Source organism: Polypterus senegalus, chromosome 2, assembly GCF_016835505.1.
Source record: "Polypterus senegalus isolate Bchr_013 chromosome 2, ASM1683550v1, whole genome shotgun sequence".
Lineage (NCBI taxonomy): Eukaryota > Metazoa > Chordata > Cladistia > Polypteriformes > Polypteridae > Polypterus > Polypterus senegalus.
Window position 1 is genome coordinate 78,381,582 of NC_053155.1, and position 23,758 is coordinate 78,405,339.

At 38.9% G+C, this 23,758-nt stretch overlaps 1 protein-coding gene across 1 annotated transcript in view; it reads right to left on the reverse strand.

Annotated features, from left to right (window-relative positions):
- The window catches only part of cbsa (cystathionine beta-synthase a), a 41,831-nt gene extending 19,271 nt beyond the window's left edge, over positions 1-22,560 (reverse strand). Inside the window, exons 1-7 of the mRNA XM_039744041.1 lie at positions 22,459-22,560; positions 10,368-10,582; positions 8,560-8,666; positions 6,885-7,019; positions 5,547-5,626; positions 2,198-2,332; positions 1,742-1,811 (exon numbers count right to left, since the gene is read on the reverse strand). Of these exons, the coding sequence (XP_039599975.1) occupies positions 1,742-1,811; positions 2,198-2,332; positions 5,547-5,626; positions 6,885-7,019; positions 8,560-8,666; positions 10,368-10,576 (736 nt within the window). The 5' untranslated portion in view covers positions 10,577-10,582; positions 22,459-22,560. The remainder of the gene's footprint in view (positions 1-1,741; positions 1,812-2,197; positions 2,333-5,546; positions 5,627-6,884; positions 7,020-8,559; positions 8,667-10,367; positions 10,583-22,458) is intronic.
- Positions 22,561-23,758: the final 1,198 nt, after the last annotated feature.

The following is a 23,758-nucleotide window of genomic DNA, read 5'->3' on the forward strand; positions in this document are numbered from 1 at the left end:
ACAGCTAGATACCTTTATATTGGACTGCACAAAGCAATATCTTCTGTGGTGTCAGTATCATTTTTTATAGTGCAGCATATAAATTAGCCTTGTTCCATTAAATAAGTGATCCTTTAGTAAAAGCATATTGTTTGGCTGCACTTCATTATTGAGAAGTTCAGACATTGTTAAATTTTAAGGTTTTAATGTCAAGTGGCTTTATTATCATACCATCCCTACACAGTATTTGAATTTGCTGTCCAGTGTATTCTTTTCAGTGACCCTACTTGGGATTTTGTTCTTCAGCATGCAAATTAGTCTAAATGTTTAAAACGTATTCATAACCAGCAAATATCTTTATAAAAAAAAAAAAAAAAAAAAGATATTCCTAACATCTGAAATCCATCTTAAGTCTCCTTAAATTTTTAGGGTCAATGTTTTCAGCTTAACTCTTTCAGGGTGGATGTCGACTTTTGTTGAAATTCAGGGGTAGAGGATGGTAATCAGCTATATAAACTGTGACAAAAGTCAGCTTTGTTAATTGCACAGAGATTTCCTGTGTGAGCATGAGTAGCGAAGAGCAAGTAACCCCTCAAATGGCATTGACATCTGGTGAAATACCAGAAACAATACTCTGTGGATGATGTTTTACGTATGATATCGCCGAGTTGGAATCAGAGTTGTAGGATTTTGATGCAAGTGATCTGGAGATCGCAAACGAGAGTGAAGGACCAGCATAAGATGATTGTAGTGCTGAACATGTCAGTGTAGTGAATGTACCTACACCAGCGTTCACCTGGAAAGACCATCTCTGTGCGATGTCAAGAGGTACAAACCAGATTACATCACACTGCTACTGCTGTGTGTATTCCTGCTGGTCACTGAGAAGCCCCCGTGCAGCTGCTGCTGCCAGAGACACTGAACAGGCGCCGACAGCAGCCACGGTACGCAGCAAAAGATGTTTTATGCCAATTTTTGTGTGAAACCATTGCCGTGTGTGCTTTTCAGAAAACAGGAAAAATATTCAACCCCTCAAAGAGTTAAGTAGTTTTTATGCTTTCCTCAGAATTAGTTGTTCTGCAATATTGCCCTCTCTGGACCCTCTTGCACCATTAGATCCTTTAAAAAAAAACAAATGACAAAGCTGCACAGCATTCATGATATGCAGTAGTGTTAAGTGCATTTAACAGCCCACACAAAAGTATAACTCATGTGCCATAACCCAGCATCCTTTACACTGTGATTGTGTAAAGGCAGAAAATCAGCTAGGACTCCAGATCTTTCTTGTAAGGCATACGTTGCAGCTCTAGATGGCCGAGGTGGAGTTACTGTATATGCAAAACGAACCCTGAAATTCATCCAAGTCCATCAGCAGTAAAATGTTAATACACAAACCATTAGTTATTTTGCCTTTATTCAAAGTGAAATGTAAACCAATGTTCCAGAATTACACAAAATTATACAATTACAAAATAACCTTCTAAACTAGTAATCCACAACACTACTGAACAGTCCATATTTGGGGTAAGATAGGAGTTTTGTTTCTGCAGTCAACTTATGCTCATTTGTAAAAGTCACCTCTACTTTACTGGACCTCCCTCCGTAAGTGTTTTACATTCTGAAAAGCATTAGACAAACAAGGAACACATGTGCTCACCCACTCCAAGTTGCCTTATCTGAAAGCAAAACACTAGATGCATGTTGCGGGAAAATAGATCACTTTGCAACTCATGAGAGGTACTTTAAAAGTGTAATGACTTACCCTCACACTGTTGGAGAATCTCTTCTGCTGTGGTGTCATAGTGAGCCAGAGGGTTGCTGGGGTTACGGTACTATTAATACCAAAGAACAAACATAAAGCAGATGGTGAAAAATGTAAGTACACAGACGGACAGCTAAAACTACAATATCCTACTTTTTCATTCTCAGGGAAATGTCAACATAGCTAAAATGAATGAGAGGCAGAAATTTGCCCTGTCTGAAATACTAGTCCATGGCAGCGTACACTCAGACATTCACAGCCTCCTTAGACCAGGTTATTGCGGCTTTTCAAAATAACCATAAGAATCTACTGTAGATCTCTACAGAAGGCAACTCAAGTGATAGCTTTTCATGTACTACCGTGTCATGTATTTTTCTTAAACTATTTAATTTTATGAGTACACACACACACACACACAAAAACTGCCTATTAAATCTGAAATTTGTTGACCACTACCTGATCCAGGATATGAGAATTCGGAATTTCATGCTTCAGCCGCCAGGCTACACCTACATGAGACTCTGGAGAATCAAACCTGGCACTTGTAGGGGTCCTTACAATTTCTGCTCCTAGGGCTCGGAGAACATCTACCTGCAAAATCAAGTTAAGGTAATTATATAAATATTAAAACATACAAACAAATGTGACTGGAGTCTTGCCTTTTTTTAAGGAATCAATCTGTAAGGCTAAAACTGATTTTCTTTCACCACTATTCCTGGACAGTATCAGGTATACATCACCCCTCTAAAACATTAACATTTAGGATGACTGGGGCTTGAGCCTACCATGATGAGGACAATGACGACGACGACATCAAGTGTAAGGTAGGCACCAAACCTTTAAATGATCCTGAATAGCTATACTGTATATTTAATAATTGCAAAGAACACCACATCTTTCATTTTAGGTTGGCCTGGATTGCTCTCTTCGCCCAGTTATTTGGCAGTCACCTTTATCCAAGTCAACTTACATTTTAGAGCTACAATTGGTTATATTTCTTTTGAGACCAACTTTCACAAGGTCACAAAATGTTAGTAGTGGAACTTGAACGCACAACCTCAGGATCTACAGCAAGTCCAAAGTCTCAGCCACTATGCCACACCAACTGCAGTTAGCAATTCTCTAAACTGAAGCCATGGTGTTAACGCCTTCAATAAAAGTTGTAATGTTTCATGTTCCTGATTGGTAAACCAAACATTATAAATATTTTAAAATAGTACAAGTTAGTCTTTCAACTTTGTTTAGTACATGGGTGAAGTAACTGCTCCTTAGCAGGTCTTTTATTAATTAAGCGATTTTACTGTTAAAAAAAAGTCAAAAGGCACTTGAACCTCCAAAAAGGACTTTTTTTTTTTTTTAATTGGTGGACAAGTTAATCCTGGAAAATCATAAGCTTTGTCTCACATGTACAAGCTACAATACTTAATTCTGAAATCCACAATCAACTAGGGGTGGGTGGTGTTGCCAAAAATTAAGACAGTATTTACAGATTATCACGAATACAGTATATATCAGAGTATAATCCATGTGCATTTACTTTTCACAGTGAATAATAAACCACAATAAAATTACTACAAGAAAGCCCTGAAGAAACTGTTCAATTTCTGATACAAACACAAATCATTACGAGCACCTGGATGGAGAAGTAAACTGAAAGAAGGGTCTGTAGTTGTGGATGTGTGTGGTGAGAAATACCGACTGGTTCTGAAGGTAAGGGAACTCCCATTCCCCAACAATCCCCATCTCTCTTCCGATAAGAAAGGCAGTATCCAGATGTTCTCAACCATGATAAAAAGAAATAATTTCTACCAGTATATACCCCTACAATAAACCACTGAAATCTCTGCAAAGGCCAGAAGCCTTAATTCTTCCGCTCTGGCTGGGTTACCTATATCCTTCAGCTCACAGATCGCTACCTTTGAAATAGCTACCCAGGAATACCTTAGCAAAGGCCAAAACCCTTTATTCTTCAGTTTGACAGTTTACAGAACACACTCAATCCCAGATCACTACCTCAAAGAATAACTTGAATGAGCACAATTTGGGGTATAACTGCAGAGGTCAGTAAAGAAGGCAGCTTCAGCGAGAGGATACCCAGCCTCTCTTATTTTAAAACTATTGTTCATTTGAAGAGAAACCAAGCTTATCAAATACTAGAAGTCAATATAGAGGAAAACACAAAACCTGAACTATTAAAATCAATGTCTATACAGCAAGCTTGGTCTCAAGTCCCAAGCTCCTATTTAACATTGTCTTACAGCGCATACACACAATGGTTAGATTATCGGAGCTTAAACAGATCTACTATATAATAAAACAATACAGCCTGTTTGTGGCCAGTCTCTGAGCAATGTGATTGGATAGTTTGGCTTTGGGTGAGCAATCAAAAGGCGAAGCGTGAGACACATGAGCAGGAGTAAAGGCATACATGACACACAATCATCTTTAAAAGACTAAAGCATAAAAGCAGTCAAGAGGCATTCAAGGCTCCTTGAAATAAGAAGCTTTATAGGAACGTGCATGAGACAGAGTGCCAGACAAGAGGTTCAGACACACAAGCATACAGATGAAAGGCATAGGAGGACCGCTGAAGATACAAAGGACAAGAGATAGAATAAGTTTTAAAATATTGGATATTACTGTAATGTGGCTAGTAAACAGATAAAAACACTTATGAGTATTTGCTTGTATTTCCAGACCATTTTGTTTTCATACTTTCCAGAATTACGTCTCTTTAAAAAAAGTAATTCCTGAGTCATGTAAAAACCACACACAAATTTATTATTATCCACACACACCTCATCTGCTTTTGGTCCTCCTTTACCTTGCTATAGTCACTGGATGGAGATGATAGTGTTAGGTCTTCCTGCTCTCTAAACAATACACCTGCACCACATTAACAATGAATACTTCTGGGCTCCATGCAATACATAATACACCAAATAAGGCATCACACCGATACCCCTTTAAATTTGGGGGAGGTGGGACGAACTGCAGTAAATATAATTCAATGTTATTACAAGGGAAACATGCAGCTAGTGAGCTACTTTTTTCATCTGACAGTTGTAATAAACAAAACTACAGGAATTGAATTTAGACATAAAAATTACCAAAAAAAAAAAAAAAATTCCTTCTACATGTTTAAAGGTTACTAGCTTTAAGGTTTGTCTTGTGATGACATTACAGCTGCTTTTGAAGAGCTTTTAGACCGTTTCCTTCCCAAGCTAGCTGTACCCAAATCAAAATGGATTGAGGTTGATCTGGTAAATAAAATTGAATTCTTCTTGTAGGACCCCAAAGTAGCGTCAAACAAATTAAGGCCTATACAGGGCAGCTAAGAACACACTGTCCCAAACTGAGGATGTAAACTAATCTGTACATCGTTGTGCAGCCATTAAGCTAAATAAAAAAAATGTACAGACTGCTAAAGAGCAGAAAGAAAAAAAAAGTAAATTACTTTTATACTTTTAGCTTTATTCATACTTATTACCTCATACAAATACAAATTTATCTGCCAGAGTCCAAGCCCTATTTAAATATTTGAATTTGTGTTAAACTACTTGGAACCATCCCATGTCACTTCTGGCTGGAGTGCAGGAGAATGGTACCTGAAAATATTTTGAAATCCTAATATCTATTTAATTAATAAACAAAAACACACCACACACACAAACAAATGTGCTTGCTTATTCGATTTCAGTTTCTTTATTAGACTTTTAAACGTCTAATAAAGTAATATCCATAACCAAATAGCCTAAAGACTAGCAAAATCACCACTTGATCAAAAATTAACAATGACTCTGACCTTTTCTGAGCTCATTTTTTCTGGCATGACAATGATGCAGCGATAGCCTTTGACAGCTGCAGCCAAAGCAAGGCCAATACCTGTGTATACAAGCAGCAGAAAACAAGATAAACTGGTTATTGCCATTTGTAGGCAAACGCAACATTATTAATTTTGTTTATTAAAGTCTATAGGGCATATCAAAGTCAAATCAAGCTTGATTCACACATGTAAATAGAAAGACATTAGAATGCAAAATTAAATTCTGCAATAAGTGTTCCTATTTACTAAAATTAGAAGTTTTTTTAGTGAGCTTAACAGTTTTTCATAAATAGAAACAAATAGGATTTATGTCTTTATTTAAGCAAACACTGTATTTTCAGTTTTTCCAACCATTAGGCTGATCATATAGTCACTGCCTCCAAGAAATGTTAACTGTAGAAGATTAGCTGAGTTAAATATTTGAAACAATTGAAAGTGTGCTTCAATTTAAAATGTTTAAAGTATATATATATATATATATATATATATATATATATATATATATATATATATATATATATATATATATATATATATATATATATATATATATATATATATATTCTAGAGTGTAATTTAAATGTGTAATTTTTCACTTGCTTATAGCTGGCCCATAGAAGGTTAGATGCCTAGTAAAGGATCAAAAAATAATCATAATCAGTGACCTTGAAATTGTCTAAAACTACATTATATCCCACATGGATATGTTTGAAACTTCTCATTTTTAAATCTTCTGGGAATGGCTCTTAGAGGGCTAGGGCCAATCAAGTATCAAAAATAGTCATATTCATGATTAGCAACCTCGAAACAGCATAAAATGACACTCCAAATGCCTATATTACTGATCCTCATTTTTTCAATGTTTTGTGAAAAAGGAGCAACTTTGACCACTCAAATCCCATTATGGGGTGAGCCCTGATGATTGGTTGTGGTGCACACAACTTCACATCATTGTAATCAATTTTGATGAAGACATCCATTGGTTTACTCTTTATCACAAGGGTGCAATTTCAAGCAGGAAATATGGCCTACAAATGAGGATTTGACTGGTCTAGAGTGCCACAAATAGGATGGGGGAATCCCCAAAAAGCTTGACATTTTGAATAACTTTACATTAAGACGAGTTGAACAGCATCTTATATGTAGGGGTTTTCTCATACCTGTAAGTCACATGGCACTGGTTGAAAGAAAAGAAAGCAAAGCGTTCATATGTAATTCTTATGAACACAACAAACACAAAGGCACTTAGAATGCCTTACTCTTTTACACTGTACTGGTAGACAGCCTAATTTGAAAATACAATAAAATTTTGCATACCAGTGTTACCAGATGTGGGTTCAATTATGGTGTCTCCTGGTTTCAGAATCCCAGCTCTCTCTGCATCCTCCACCATTCTCACACTTATCCTGTCCTTCACACTGCCTCCTGCATTGAAGAATTCACATTTAACCACTGCAAAATGAAGAAAGGCACATTAATGACATAGGATTTTAAACAAAGACTTGAAAAACTTTTGGGTAAATTAAATGAAGCTTTAATAAGATAAGAGTTCTTCGGACAGATAAAAATGAATCACTATAAAAGTTCAATTTCTAAAATGAAAACCACATAGGAGGTTCATAGTAACTAAGTCAGCACTTTCAGTGTCCACTTAGGTTTTCTTTGGTATTGCAAAAACATGAAAATTAGGCTTATCAGAACATATAAATTACCACAAATTGTGATGAACTGTCAATCCATTTAGCTTTAGTTCCTGCCTTCTGTAGAATGCTACCAGAATCAAAATTCTTGAACAGATTTGGGGAATGGGTGCAAAGCAGTTAGTGTCAGGAGTCATTACACAAGACAATTTCTGGCAAAAATCTTAAGGGATTGCATTTTTTTCACCACAGTGCACACATGAACAAACTGTTGTACCTTAAAGGACTACTCCAGCTAAAAGTGCATTTTTTATATTCCTTACCCCACAAACTTTGCAGTGGTGAATGAGAAAAAAAAAAAAAAAAATGTAATCTCATGTTATTTTTTGAATGAAGTACAAAAGATTCTCTTCGATAAGTGACCAACGCTGGACAGTGGTAAACGCTATGAAAATTTTAAATAAACAAAAAAAAAAAATCTCATGTTACTCGTCACATAATCTGCAGGTCTTTTGTACAATTACTAGTTCAAAATGTGTAAAACAAATATATTTTTGCTAAAATGTTGTTAAATATTTACTTGAATTACCAGCCTGTCAAAAGACTCGGGAGAGGGACTTTTTGAATTGAAAACTGGACACTTGGCCAATGAATGATGGGGAAAGGCGGGTCTTCAAGTCAAAAAGCTCCTCCTGCGAGTCTGAGTTTGCCATTTACATAGCCCTGATAATACAGAGAGTAGTTATTTAGCAACATTTGAGCAAAAAGCATTTGTTTTGCATCTTTTGAGCTAGCAATATACAAGTCAAGAGGATTATGCGACATAAGTAATGCTTAAGATTTTTTTTTTTTACTTTATAAGAATCTCTCATGTACTTTCTCCAAGAAAAACAAAAAAACATGTTATTGGGCATCACTACAAAAGTAAGTAACAAAAAAAATTTTTTTTTTTCATAATAATATCAGGAAAACATTCCTGCATAATATAAGTGAGCATTTCAATAATTTAAATCAGTAAATAAGGAAAGCTACAGGAAACTAGAGTTAAAACTATTTTCTAAAATAAGACATTTAAGGCCATCATCCAACAGAAAGGCTAACCCGGAGTGTACAAGAAAGAAGAAGTCTGGTCACACTCAACATGCCTGGTCTTCTGTCAGCAGGCTCAGCTAACCAGCAGGTCTAAATAACATGACTGGCACATAATGACATTATTTATTCAAGAGGCAGACCTTTAAAATCCCCACATAATCTCACCTGAGCTAACATTCTGAAAATGAACATCACCTGCATGTCGACAGTAAGACTCATCTAGAACTTTACACTTTAAAAGCTGATTTTAGTGTACTTACACATTTCACATTTCAGTTTATACACTTTGTTGATTTTATTAATTCTGACCATTGGAGTATCACCCACTTTATTTAATATGCTTGGCATGATAATGGGAACTTTGGGTCTAGGAGAAAGAAAATAAATAAATTAGATATAATTAATTTAAAAAGCACAGTGGAAATCACTGTATCAAATAAATTAGAACAAACAGCAATTTTTTCTGACTTTAAACAAAAGTGGGTGTTAATTCTGTGATAGGAAGATAATCTCTTAACTCAAAATGGCTGAAAATTAAAGTTAATGAATTCATTTAAAATGCAATTTAAGTAAACGAATTTCTAACAGGTTAATTAGATAGATAGAGATAGATACTTTATTAATCCCAAGGGGAAATTCACATAATCCAGCAGCAGTATACTGATACAAAAAACAATACTAAATTAAAGAGTAATAAAAATGCATGTAAAAGCAGACAATAACTTTAAGTAATGTTAGCATTTTCTACCCCGGGTGGAATTGAAGAGTCGCATAGTGTGGGGGAGGAACGATCTCCTCAGTCTGTCAGTGGGGCAGGACGGTGACAAAAGTCTGTCACTGAAGCTACTCCTCTGCCTGGAGATGACACTGTTCAGTGGATGCAGTGGATTCTCCATGATTGACTGGAGTTTGCTTAATGCCCGTCGCTCTGTGTAGTTCCAGTAAGAACAGTACGCTGCTATGCTAACAACAAGCCATGGATTACAAGTGACATCAAGGGCCTTTTGAACCAGAAGAAAAGGGCTTTTAAAGGCAGTGATCAGCATGAGCTCAAGCGCATGCAGAAGGAACTCGAATCCAGCTCAGGGCGGTGAAGGAGCAGTCCAGGAGAAAGCTGGAGCAGAAATTGCAGAACAGCATGAAGATCATCACCTGAGGCCACACATCCGCCACGCCCTTGACCCTCTGCAGTTCGCATACCAGGAGAAGGTGGGAGAGGAGGATGCCATCATCTATATGCTACACCGATCCCTCTCCCACTTGGACAGAGGCAGTGGTGCTGTAAGAATTATGTTTTTGGACTTCTCTAGTGCCTTCAACACCATCCAACCTCTGCTCCTTTGGGACAAGCTGACTGAGATGGGAGTAGACTCGCACCTTGTGGCGTGGATCGTGGACTATCTTACAGACATACCTCAGTATGTGTGTCTAGGAAACTGCAGGTCTGACATTGTGATCTGCAACACAGGAGCGCCGCAGGGGACTGTACTTTCTCCAGTCCCGTTCAGCCTTTATACTTCGGACTTCCAATACGACTAGGAGTCCTGCCACGTGCAAAAGTTTGCAGACGACACTGCTATTGTGGGCTGCATCAAGAGTGGGCAGGAGGAGGAGTACAGAAAGTTAATCAAAGACTTTGTTAAATGGTGCGACTCAAACCACTTACACCTTAACACCAGCAAGACCAAGGAACTGGTGGTGGATTTTAGGAGGCCCAGGCCCCTCATGGACCCTGTCATCAGAGGAGACTGTGTACAGAGGGTACAGACCTATAAATATCTGGGAGTGCAGCTGGATGACAAATTGGACTGGACTGCCAATACTGATGCTCTATGTAAGAAAGTTCAGAGCCGACTATACTTTCTTAGAAGGTTGGCGTCCTTCAACATCTGCAATAAGATGCTGCAGATGTTCTATTGCAATGCTGCCCCCTTTTTGGTAGTGTCCCAGACCATAAACAAACAGGGCCTACACAGTCCTTTTTATTCAAGTTTTTTACACTTACCTTTCTGAATTTGTTTAAACAATTAGAAAATATAGCAATCAAAAAGCTGAAAGTACAACTCACAGCTGCTGATGATAGTGTGGAGAGTCTTTCTGGGGCTCACCCAGTCTCCAGGTACACTTGCTGGGTTTATCAGGGCGAATCCACTTTCTGTCTAAAGAGGTATCTCCATTTTGATTTGGCCCCTCTTTTGATTTGCTGAAATGCTTGATAGCCTCAGGACATTCACTGACAAGTTCACCAGCTTCAGTATTGGGAGGAACAGATGGCATCTTCACCTGGATAATTTTATAGAAGTATTTGTTATTTATCACTCAAATATAGTGCTTCCAATGACTACTGTCACATCAATTTATTAAATGCATCATGCCACAGCACATTTTACTTTAGTTGTATAATATAATAGGTTGTATAACTGGACATTGAGAAACAAGGTTATAACCAACTAGAGAAGCGGTTTGGTTTTTGTATAGGTTAGTTATAAAAAGTGCACTTACCTTCAATGTAGGTGAGAAGGCTTTGGGAGCAAAGAGATGTGGCAATGGTATTGAGGAATTTCGCACAGATGGAAACATTGTTGGCAGTTTGTGTGGGTAAGGAGGCCGGTCATTCAAATTAAAACATGAGCACTGGCATGCCAACATCTTGGTGTTATCAATTTGTGCCATCTTGTCGAAATAAGCTACACATGCAAATATTTACATGTTCCTGGAAACCGGGCAATCCATGAGCCCCAAATCCCCAAGACAAACACACAGAGTCCCGGGTTTAAATAAAGGATAGTTTATTAACCATTTTTTCCCCTCACAAAGCCTCAAAGTAACACAAGGTTAAGAACATAGGTTCTCTCTCTACAATACCTCTCCTTACCGCACTGCCCTCCTCCAGTCGAGTGTTGCTCCCCGTCCTCCCAACTCCAACTCACCTGGATAAGGGAGTTTGATCCCTTTTACTGAGGACCCAGGAGTACTTCTGAGTCATACGGAAGTCCCATTTTAGGGTGCGCATCTCCCTGCAGTGCCCCCTTGTGGCACCCACAGACCCCAGCAGGGCTGTGTTGCCAGACTACACTTCCCAGCATGCCCTGCTGGCTCCCTACTGGGCACTATCCGGGGCCACTTTCATCTAGCATGCTGGGGGAGTAAAAAGTCCCCAGCGACATCTTCCACATCTGGTGGGCTGACTGTCTACCTTTTCTGGCCCTCTTTTCTGGGTATGATCCCCTTCTCCACCTCAGCAGGGATGCCTGTCTGCCTGCTAGGAGCCTCCTGTCCGGATATGGAACCATCCCCTCTTCTGGCTGGGGTGCTTGTCCAGCCTGTGTGGCATTTACAATATTTAAAAAATTGTAAACTTCAAAATGAACAGAACATTTGGATTGAGGCACTGAATACGTTTTAATAATTTTAGTAGGGTCTGTTTTAATTAATTTTATTACAGAAACTTCATTGACTTGTTGTGCAGCTGAGTGATTTACATATAGCTTTCCTTTGGGTTCTGTGCCTCCAATTTACACCACTCGGCTTGGCTTTGTTACAGAGTTTGAGTGTGTGCAGAGGTGCCACTGAAAGGGGCTTTTCATATACTTTAATAAAAACAACTTTTAATTTCACTTCTAATGTACATAAAATGCATTATATGTGTACTACTATTTCTATATTTCTGCAGTTTGAGGGCCTGCAGAGCAAGGTAGTAGTTTGAGGTGTGAGTGAGCCAGAGATAAGGACTGAACATACAATCCAACATAGAACTACCAAAATCCACCTGCAACTTTGGTTTACATTTTTTTATTGCTTCTGAAACAAAATATGTGTCTAATATATTGGAAAAGGTCCCCTGGCAAGCATAGCACTACCAGTTACTGCTATAAGTACATGACAGGCCCCGTTTCTCCACTACTTTACTGAAGACATCCACATAAACTAGAAAGTCCCTTCAAGGCCCAGCATGAAGAGAATGCTATTCAAATGTATTTACCTTAAGGATCAATTTGTCCAAAATTGCCCAAAAACCTTCAGACAGGCAGTCAGTCAGCCAGTGAATGATTGAGTCAAGCACAAAAGCCAGGTGTCAGTCCTATATACCTGCTAACATCATCATGTCCATTGATCTCCAAATCAAAAACATAAGGATGCCCAACCGAGGCAGAAATGGCATATGTTGTGCTTCAGCAGTCTGCACAGTACAGGGCTTCAATGCCACAGTTATATGAATGATGGGGAAAAGAAAGCTTTATCAGCATTTGCCAGCTAGGATTTTTATGAAACTGGCTAACAAAGGTTGTACTCCATGACCTAAGCTCTCCTAGTGTAAGAGTAGTAGAGTACCACACAGGCAACATTCTTTAAATCAGCATTTACTGTTTAGTCTTCATTTGCTTTCTTTGAGAAGGGTCAGCCATATGCTAATCACCCCTAACCCAGATCCTCTTCTGCTTAAGGGAAACAAACTACTTACATTTTGCTTAGGACCACTTTTGAGTGTAATGGAATTAAGTGCAGCAGTCTCCACACATAAAATATTCGGTTTCCATTATGAAGTGTTGTATAATTATAAAGGACTATTAGAGTGCTCGGTGTTCCCTGCATGGAGTTTGCAAGTTCTCCCCATGTCAGCATGGCTTTTCTCCCACAGTTCAAAGACATGCAGGTGGGCTGATGATGCTAAACTCCCCTCTAGTGTGTGTACACACACACACACACACACACACACAAATGGCGTTGTGCCCAATGCCTGTAGGGCAGGCTCCAGCTTTCCCCCCATGACCCTGCTTTGAATAAGCAGGTTTAGAAGATTAACGGATGAATAGATTATTGGAGTGGATCGTTTTCAGCCTCCCCATTTCAAGTTACAGTGGTGCATAGTCACTCACAAAGAGGTTAAAATGCATCATGCCAAACTCTTTTCAGAGACTTGTCTTTAATTCAAAATCCTCACTCTGAATTTGACCTGAGTTAAGGATTTTGGTTTTCTGTAATATTTAGTAACGTAGAGTGTGAATTCAGAAATTTACATAACAGAATGGTATTGGAAACAAAAAAAAAAAAACCTCACTTTCAATAAACTTGTTTAGCCATGTGTACCGAGCTCTGCAGAAGAGCCACACCTATTCCTGTTCAAACCAAATTACCTGCCATTAAAAAAAGGTCAAATACTAATGAACATGGCAGAGAGTAAACACAGTTGTGGGCCAACCTATTACAGCCAATAATTTTATATTTACTGATCAAGTGTAGCAAAAGTAGAACAAGCTGTCACACCAACTATGTAATACAAACTATAACCAAGAATCTACCAGAGACCGCAATAACCAAGCTAAAGCCTTGAAGGGCAAAGCTGAGTAACCCTGCTCCTCCATACAATGCAATGTGTAAATGGACAGTGAGGACACTCACAAGGTCTGCTGCTGTTACAAGAGGAACACTTGCAGGACTTAAGACAAGCTGCTGTGATTTAACCTGAATGCCCAATCCATATTTGCTTGCCAATGCATAAAGGACACATCCTTTGTTTAAAGTAAAGTATTTTGTAATGAAAATGCATACAGTGGTTTTATAAAGTTGACTTCACCCAAACAAATGGCTTCTTTTGAAATAATCCCTAGCCAACAAAAGAGCACAAATCCAAGATAATATGGATTTGGCAATGCGTGGGAGTTACTACACCCGTGTACTGCTGGTTTAAAAAGAGATGCAGAAAAAGAACCCTCTGTTTTACAGATAGTACTGTACGTCAACAGCTCAGGAAATTAAGTGTACAGGAATGTGAAAATGTATGACCCTGGATCTTACAGTCCAGTTTATTATTAGAGCCTACATTCTTCCTCCCCCTTTCATTAATACCTCCATCTACACTTTATAAACATTACATTTTATCTTAATCATGCAGATTAGACTTTTCAAAGCATGTCAACCTCCATTTTGTAAAGGTATACTTTGAACATTTGATCAGAGGCCTCATTTCTGCTGGACATAGTTTGGACTCTGAGAAAGTTACATCTATCCATACATTTTTCAAAATGCACTTTTACCAGTGAAGTGTCACCATGTCTTACCAGCTTAGACAAGTGTCAGAGGAAGACAGCAAGTGATACTGTACAGATTTTAAATTAATCCAACAGTCATTAGTGATCAGTCCAAATCAATACAAATAATGTTGCATATTACTTTCTAGGCTCCTGGTTTATGCGGCACTTACATCACAAGTTTATTTTTGCTCATCAGCATGTTACCACAATTGGCTTCTGACACACAAAACCAGCAGAGTAAACAGAAACTGTAGATTTTTCCCACTTGTTTATATTTTAGTGAGAAGAAAATAAAGTTTACCAGCATTAAATTTTATATGCAAAGCAGAAGTGTTGGTATAAAAACATATTTGCAAATAAAACCCTGTGCCTCATCTACTGTACCTGTATATACTCGCATGACTGTCGGATATGGCAGACCACAGCACATACACCAAATGTGTTCACCTACAGTTCCTTCTGCACTTGCGATAGGCTTACTCTATTGACAGGTTACTAGTTGCCACAGCGGTCCTATCTAAAGACGGTACAATCACTGCTCACGTTTTCCGTTACTAAGAGAACAAAATGGACGAATTGTATTCCATGAAGCCTTCTTATGAAACTGACTTATCACAATAAACCCAACTTGAATAACCAGCAATTCACAATTACCTACACACTCATGCAATTCAAGCAGCCCTAACAACAGGGCTCAAAAAGAACAGGAGGAGCTGGCAAAATGTACATGTGGAGTACCTGTGACTAAAGCAGGAAACAGATTCAATGCACGGTGTACGATGTGACAATCTGGAAAAGGTTAGAGTTTTTTTAATTTTCATAAAATAGATGAGCATTTACCAGAGAAAGTGGTCGTCTTTTCAGCAATTGATCAAGAAATACATGATCTAGAATATAAAAAGAAAATGAGTCCACACAAAAAAAAAAAGGGAGAGAGAGGAAGGAGATCTGTAGCAGACCAACACCTAAGTGCATCATGGTTCTGAAATTGTCCAGTGCATTATTACGTATTGATGGCATTATTCACATTAAAAAAATATGAATGTGTTTGTGAATGCAATATTTGAAAAACTAAGGATTCATTAGCAATATTGAGCACATCTAACAGCAATTGAAAATTATATGTAACATCCTTCAAAATTACTAGAATATACATTTATATGCATACATATACTGTGCATTTAGCAGCCAAAGGAAGCTACAGCTCGTGCTCCAGTGTAACTCCCGCTAAAGGAGTCTGCCCTCATCAAAATGGCTGACTGTACAATACAACTGAACATTGACGTCAATGTCCTTCAAAAGGCCTGCCTGACCTGTGCACTAATTCTACGAATGATTTGTATGTATTTTACATATTGTGGTGTGGTCTATGACGTTTGGGAAGCCTAAATAACATCTTGTGCCACTGATGCAGTTTTGAATAAATACATTTTACAGAGATTCACTTACCACAAAAAAAGTGAAATTCTTGCTAACGGTTTGCACACTGGCCAGGATTCTGCTGCAGGGAGCCAGCTTTGCATTGTAAAGTATGCCTTCATCTATATTGCATATAAAGGTTTTTTTTTTTTTTCAATCATATAGCAATTAGACAGCCAATATGAGCGCACACACACACTTGATTTTCAAGGAATAGACATGGCATAGATAGATAGAGATGGATATGTATTTGTCCCCAGGGGTAATTTTGGCTTTTTACAGAAGCTCTTTAAATAAATACATAAATAGATAGGCAAGTACTGCAAGTAAATAAATACATCTATATATACACTTTGATCCAAGCACAGACTTGAATTACTACAATGCAAGAAAATTCAAAACAAAGAAGTGTTCAGACATGGCAGTGACAGTTCCAGTGAGGCATGCAATATGCAGACATATTGCTGTTGGTATAAAGAAGCCACCGTAGAGTTTGACACACCTACTGAATAATTTGTTGGCTGAAAGTCCACAGTGTTCATATGTCAGAGAGGATGTGCAGCATTGTTCATAATGGCACTCAGTTTTCTTAATTCTCTCCTTCACTACAACTTCCAGGGGGTCCAGAGTGTGTCCTATAAGGGAGCTTGCCCTTTTAATTAGCTTGTTGATTTGGTGGGCCTCTCGAAATGATGTTACTGGCCCGCATACCACAGCATAGGAAGTCACACTGGCCATCACAGAGTTGTAGGAAGATGTGAAGGAGGTCACTATCCACATTAAAGGAACACAGTCTGCTAAGGAAACAGAGCCTGCTCTGCCCTGCCCTGCCCTTTCTTATATTGTTCCTCTGTGTTCCAAGACTATTTCAGCCTGTCATTAATGTGGACCCCCAAGTACATGCAAGAGTGCACTTGAGATATGCAAATGAATTACTATTTTAAACAAACTATTTTAGACAAATACTATTATGATTTGTATCAAAAATGACAGTGGGTTTTCTTTAATAAAAAAAAATGTGCTGGTAGTTTAAAAGCTCTATGAAGTATGCAATGACAGGAGCACATCAGGGTTGACCCTAGAAGGTCTTGAAATGTGGCATTTTATCTTTTACATTACACTTCACTTTTAGCCTGGTATGGTGTCCAAGCAGAACTTTCTCTAATGGAACAAAGTCAGTTCAGATACGCACAGCATCTCAGTTAAAGGAAGGCTTACTTGCCAAGTGTGCTTTGTGGAATATCCCCCTTGAATTAATGAATTCTAGTTCCCCATGACCAGAAAAAAAAAGCAACATAGCAATTAAAAGCTATCTCTATGAAAATATTTGACATGCTCGGATTAACCCAAAAGATAACATGAGGCCTTGCTTTCACAGCCAGTACTCCTACTCAGATTCAACATCATGGTAGTTCTGCAATGCTAGATCATGCAAGGTTACCCGAGCTCTCCACAGGGTTCCTGTGTTATGTGAAAGGCATGCTACTCCAGTCAAACTCTAAAAGGTTTACCTTGGTTTCCTTAGAACCTATACATTTACAGTAATAGTTCAAATAATGTATGGAATAAAATATCCAAATCTCATCCACCGATAAAAGGAATCAAACAGGAAAAACGCACACCCCAACATCACACACTGTCTTATATTAAGTATAAACCTTACCCAGGAGTTTGTATTAAGAGTATGGTCAGCAGTGCACCCAATTTCCAAGATGTTGTGCCTGTAAAAACTGTCTTAAACTACAAAATGTATTTGAAAAAGGAACCCAGTCAGACAAACCAGTGCAGACTTGTTTCTTTTTACTTATTCCAGTAACAAAATAATTCTGGAGTGTACAGTTCTTTGCCATGACATACAATTTACTCCCATAGATTACATACACAATGCTGTGAAAAATAATTTGCCCCCTTCCTAATTTCCTCTATTTTTACTTATTAACAACACTTCATTTTCCCTGATCTCCAAACAAATCTAGTATAATATAAGACAACCTGAGTAAACACAATTCAGTTTTGTTTTTTCACGATTATATAAATTTACTGAAGAAAGTCCACCAACACCTATATCACCCATGTAACAAAGTAATTGGCAGCCCCCGGAGTGCCACCTTTAGAACCAACAGCTGCAATTTAACACTTCCAGTAAAATGATCAGTCCTTAGCATTACTGTGGACAAACTCTGGCCCATTCTTATCTACAGAATTGTTTTAATTTAGCCACATGGAAGCATTTGCGATTACGAACTGCCAGGACTTTGACTAGGCCACTTAAAAAAACACTTTTTTGGCTCTTCACTGGTGGACTTGCTCTTGTTCTTGATATTGTTTTCTTGCTGCACAACCCAAATGTGCTTGAGCTTCAGATCACAGAGTGTTGAGCAGACATTCTCCTTCTGTATATTCTGGTAGAAAGTTGAATTCTTGCTTTCTTAAATTACTGAAATTTGCCAAGGGCTAGAAAGCAAAGTATCCCCATACCTTCACACTTCCACCACCATGTTTGACTGTGGGGACTCTTCTTGTGAAAAGCGGTGTTAGATTTATGGCAGATGTAATGAGACATGTCTTCCACTTTTGAGTCCAGAACATTATTCCAAATGTTTTTGGGGGTAATCAAGGTGTTTTGGCAAATGTTAGACAAGCCTTTATGTTCCTCTCAGTAATTTCACTTCGCAACTCTCCCATGGGTTCAATTTTTGCCCGGTGTCTTTCTAATGGAAGACTCATGGATACTGACGTTAACTGAACTGAGAGAGGCCTGCAGTTCCTTAGATGTTCATATGGGTTCTTCTACAACTTCCTAAATGAGGTTTCTATGCACTCTTGAAGTAATTTTGTTAGGCCTACCACTCCTGGGCAAACTCACCACTGTTCCAAGTTTTCTTCATTTGGAGATGATGGCTCTCATAGTAATTCATTGATGTCCATGTGCTTTAGAGACTACTTTATAAACCCTTTCAGAATGATATTTCATTAACCGTCCAAGACTTCTGGATTTTTTTTTTTTTAAATCAGTGTGCTGTTTGTTTAGGTCTTTTAGCCAAATTCATATGGCTAGAAAGGTTCTATTAAAGTGAGGTTTAGTTTCAATATAGCTGGCAGCAATAAATCTTAGGTCAGTCTAGTCTAACCAGTTATTTAAATTCAGTTCATTGGTTGGATTCACAGCTAGTCTTACGTTTCAACTCGGTTTGCTCAGCTAGCCATCGGATTGCCCATTAGCAGCAGTGTGCCAGCAATTAACAGCTCGCTTTCTCTCAATTAACAACTTGTAGCTCTACATTGTTCTCAACGTGAGTGAATGGAGCACAGGGAAAAAATATCCTCATGTAAACTCAAAAAACTGCAATTGTTATACAACATTAGATCCAAATTAATGTCATGGACATTATAAATGTTATTCACTTTGACTGTCTGAAAATGCCATGAAGTCTATTGAAAGTATATAGAAAGCAATGACAAAAGATAAACGCAAGTACAATCAGATCTGAAGCATAACTGTCTCACTGTAACTCATGGATGGATCTGCCATTAAGGTGACCGGACTGCACATCCTGGCATATATGGAAAAAAAAAATAAATAAATAAACGCATCTGTTGTGCCAAATTCATGCCTTCTAACAAATCATCCCTCCTTCACGTGCAAGCACATCATTCAAGCCAAGAGATTTTGTTTCATCATATGTAAGTGCAACTGATCAACTCTGTCATACTATTAGGAGACCCCATAGCGATTTTAAGATCACATGTATTTATATTTTGCATGTTACTGCATTGAGAGGTAGGCAATGTAATTGAAGTGTAGCTGCAACAGGATTTCAGGATGTTGATATCACCCCCATGAGACTGGAAGGTCAGAATTACTTCAGATGTCATCTGCCATCACTGACTGACCTGCAGATTATTCCCTAGAAATTTTATTCGGACCTAAAAGTACCTGTGTTGCAGCAACAACCATGATATTTCTATCATCATGCCCCCTCTCAATGGCATCAGCATTTTTTTTTCAGCAGTATCTTGTGCTTTCACACAACACACGTCGTATGCAGTTACTTGTACATCTTATCGACACCCCTCAATATAAGTTACGGATGACAGCTGGCTTAAATCTCTGTGGGTGACCAACCCCTGGATAGTTTTATTTTTATGTGATGTTCATGGAGTATAAATATATGTGTGTGACACCCGGGGGCCGTGGGACCCAGCATTCCACCCAAAGTAGGCTCCTAAAAACTCCATTAAAGATGATTAGACACACAACCTTTCACTTTCCACTTGAACACCGAACAGATTATCCCACAACTGGCCATAACTTTCAAAAACTACTTCAACTCCCAACATGCAACAGCAGGATTCCAGAAGGTCTTGGCAGAACTCCACCGTACCTCATATTTTAACTCAGGGGACTTTTCTTTTTTTTTTTTTGAATTGGTAGACTAATAAATTGGAGTTTAGTATATATGATACCCACATTGAGTACAGATGGTCATTTATTACATCTTCCCTTCCAATGTAGCGTTCAATACCATCTTGTGATACAAAACCATAGGTGACCACTGCAATACGGAATAACAAATTCTCAGAAAAATATTGGCACAAAAGCATTATAAGTAACCATTAAGAAATTTAAAGATGCAATTCAGATAAGAGTGACTTGTAAAATTCTACACAAATAGCCATAAAACTAGACAGCAACCAACAAAAACTTCAAACAGAGCCTATTAGGGTGAATAGAAAACTCCTGGCACAACCTTAACAAATCATTTATCATGAATTGAATTTCATGCGCACTACACATCAAATGCATAAGGGGGAAAAAAAAACCCTGCTTATGCATTACATAATGCACATTTAGAATAATGTTGTGGGATCAGAGCAGATTTCAATAAGATGGACTATTCAATGTCGTAACAGTTTCAATTTTTATTGTAGTGGAACCTTTAAAAATCAACATAAAATGTGGGTGATTCTACTTCAATTTTCAGAGGCAAAAACAGGCAACTTCAAATAGGCTTCTGTAATTCAGTATAAAGTTGTGTAAGAATTTTTCAAGAACACACTAAACAAACAGTCAGTCTACAAGACTGTTATTCTCACCCCAGATCATACCTCAAATATTATGGCTAAAACAGTAAGATACGCTCTTCAATTTGCCAGCTAGTGGTTACTGTGGTTTAATATGGAGCTTAGCCTGACAATCTGGCTAACGCCTGTGCTCCAGATCTAAAGGTGAGCAGCGGACATTGTCAGAGGACCAAAGCAAGACACACTAAAAGAGCCCAACGGACATGGGTGAAAACTGGTGCCTGATCTGTTCAGCACAGCTCCTCAACAGGTTAAGGAAAACTACAAACCGCTACGATCAATAACATTTTCTAACTCAACTGGGAAATGGCATGTCATTACGTATCTAGCGCTCCTATAACATGCACCTCGCCTCAATGTGCTGCCAGCCATTAGCAGATCCCACTTGGGCACACACCAACACGCACATGGGCCCTATTGCGGGGCGCCAATGAACGTGAAACGAAAATCCACACAGACAACCCCCACCAGATGAGAGCAGCAGAGCGACCACGGACATTCCTCATTATATCCAAAAGAAATAATTCAAAGAAAAAGGGTATCTCCAAGGACACGCAGGTTTGTAGTACCGCTCCACAATAGTCCAGCTGTAAACTTATTTAATAGAAGGAAGGACCACGGGGAACTGAACCCAAATCCTGCAGTCAAGACGACCCATTTCTCAGACCTGGATCGGTGATCTGATCAGTCGCATCTTTCAACAGCCTATACAACATCTGATATTCTAAAATCTGCGAGTTATTAAATTATGCACCTTCCCTATTTAACGGAAGGCCTGTAAACTTGGAGAAACAGTGAATATATACTGTACGTCGATTGAATTCCATGGTTAATGAATCTCAGATTTACTGGTATGCATTAACCCTTAAAAAGAAGCGAACTCTGTGTCAGAAAAAGTTTGCTATCCGATCCCACACCCCCACCCCCAACTCTTGGACATGATCACACCTCCAGTGACGTTTCTAAATACAAGTGTAGAGTTTGCTGAAGTACGAACCAATTCGAGAAGAGGAATCGGAAATAACCGGACACATCTGAAAAGAACATTTTAAAATAAATGTTCAGAGTAACTATTGCCAGAATCACGTTTACATCATGATTTCTAACAGCAGACACCACGATTCAAATGCAATTTCTAAATCATATTTACAGCTGTTAGGCTTCCAGGGGTGACGAGATTTTGTGTTTTTAAGGCCTGCGAGTTTAATTTTTGTTTGCTCACCTCCGCGGGCAGAACACAGAACAAAGAACACAGCACGCCTTTTAGAAAGGTGTGCCTCAGCAACATATTAAATCACCCGGACATATATGATGAAAACTGAATGATTTTGCGTATCGATGATGTCAGTATTTTGTTCTGTGTAAGATTCTTGCAGCATAACAGCGACTCTTATGTCAAATGCGTTTGTTTTGCCAAGTCTTTTCTGTGGTCCTATCTCCTAGAACACGTTAAGATATTCGAACACATGTAAGGTAAGCACGCTAGCAGAAAGAAAAAAAAAAAACAAAGACAGCATGACATTGCAGTAACCCGCCCACTTTCTAGAACGACATGCCTCGTGCAGATTGTGCCTAAAAATTAAAATGGAAAAAGAAGCTATATATTTTTTTACCACTACTTACCAGATTGTTGCAAGACCACGACACAATCAAACTATACGCAGGTTAAAAAGTTTGTACCACACGCAGCTACTGATGCAACAGTATTTATTCTGGTACAGAGGAGGCGGAACCAATAGCTACGCAGAGAACATTCTTTGTTTCAAGCGTTGATTGGCTACGACGTGGGAGTCGGCTTGGTCGTCTCTTCCAATCATGGAAGGGTTACGGACGCTTTAGTTTTTGTTCACGTTGTCATAAGTTAAATCTCAGTCGTCATAGTTTTGGCACCTGAGCAGAAGACAGGCAGTCTACAGAAAACAAGGAAAAGAAAGAGCTGCGTTCGCGTATTGCTCAGTCGTTTGTGTTCCGCATTTCTGCTGTCTTCGGTGAGTGAGTGCCTCGAGGTGCGTTACAATACATGAGATGAAGCCGCCTTTTCTGGCATAGGAACTTTGGGTAAGAGAGCAACAGTCGCATGGTGGGAGCAAATCCGGTACTTGACACCTTACACCCTTCAGCCAGGTTTACGTTTAACGGATGAAATCAGCGCGCAGACCGTTACCAAAATATATGTATACCTATTGCGGCCGGTTCACTTGGCGAGTTGATATTCTCCTAGTCATTAAGAGACAGTGTTTGGTCACTGTCGCATAGCTAATATTGTCACAACAGAGGATGTAAGACTGTGCTGAGAGAAGAAGAATTGTGCCCGCTATTACTGACGTTAAGTGGAAGTAAAGGATAAGATGGAGGTCAAACCCACTGACCAAAAGCGGTGAAGGACGGGCGAGTAGGCTATAAGATTGTAACGCTGTGCGGTGTCTGTCAGCACTGACCCAACTGATTTCATCTCATTTTCTGCACTTTTGGTAGCTTGCTACCCTTAGATGGACTGCTAGCTTTAAGCCACACAAAGATTGAAAGAATGTGCGACTGTGCAGTTGCCGTTTTACAGGCGCTCCTGATATTGATGATGACATGTCAGCTCTATTAGTGATTCATCCCTAACTGATGTAACTTGTCCAGCGCCGTCGCATAGCTCTCCCTTTAAAGTCGCAATCCCCGGCGATCTCTTCCAACCCCTTGCAATGGCGCGCAAACTTTAAAACAGCGGGGTGGTCTTCTCTCCCGCTTATGTCGTACAGCCGGTGTTGAAGGAACATCAGCAGGGATCGGGAGCGCTGTGTTGTCAGATGGCGCAGCAGGAATATTGCGTGCTGCACTAGCAAATGGCACAGCCAGGGTGATAGGCGCTGTGCTGTCATTTTTGGTGTCTGACGCTGCAGCGCTTGTCTGTGGATTCAGTTGCCCCTTGTGAAGT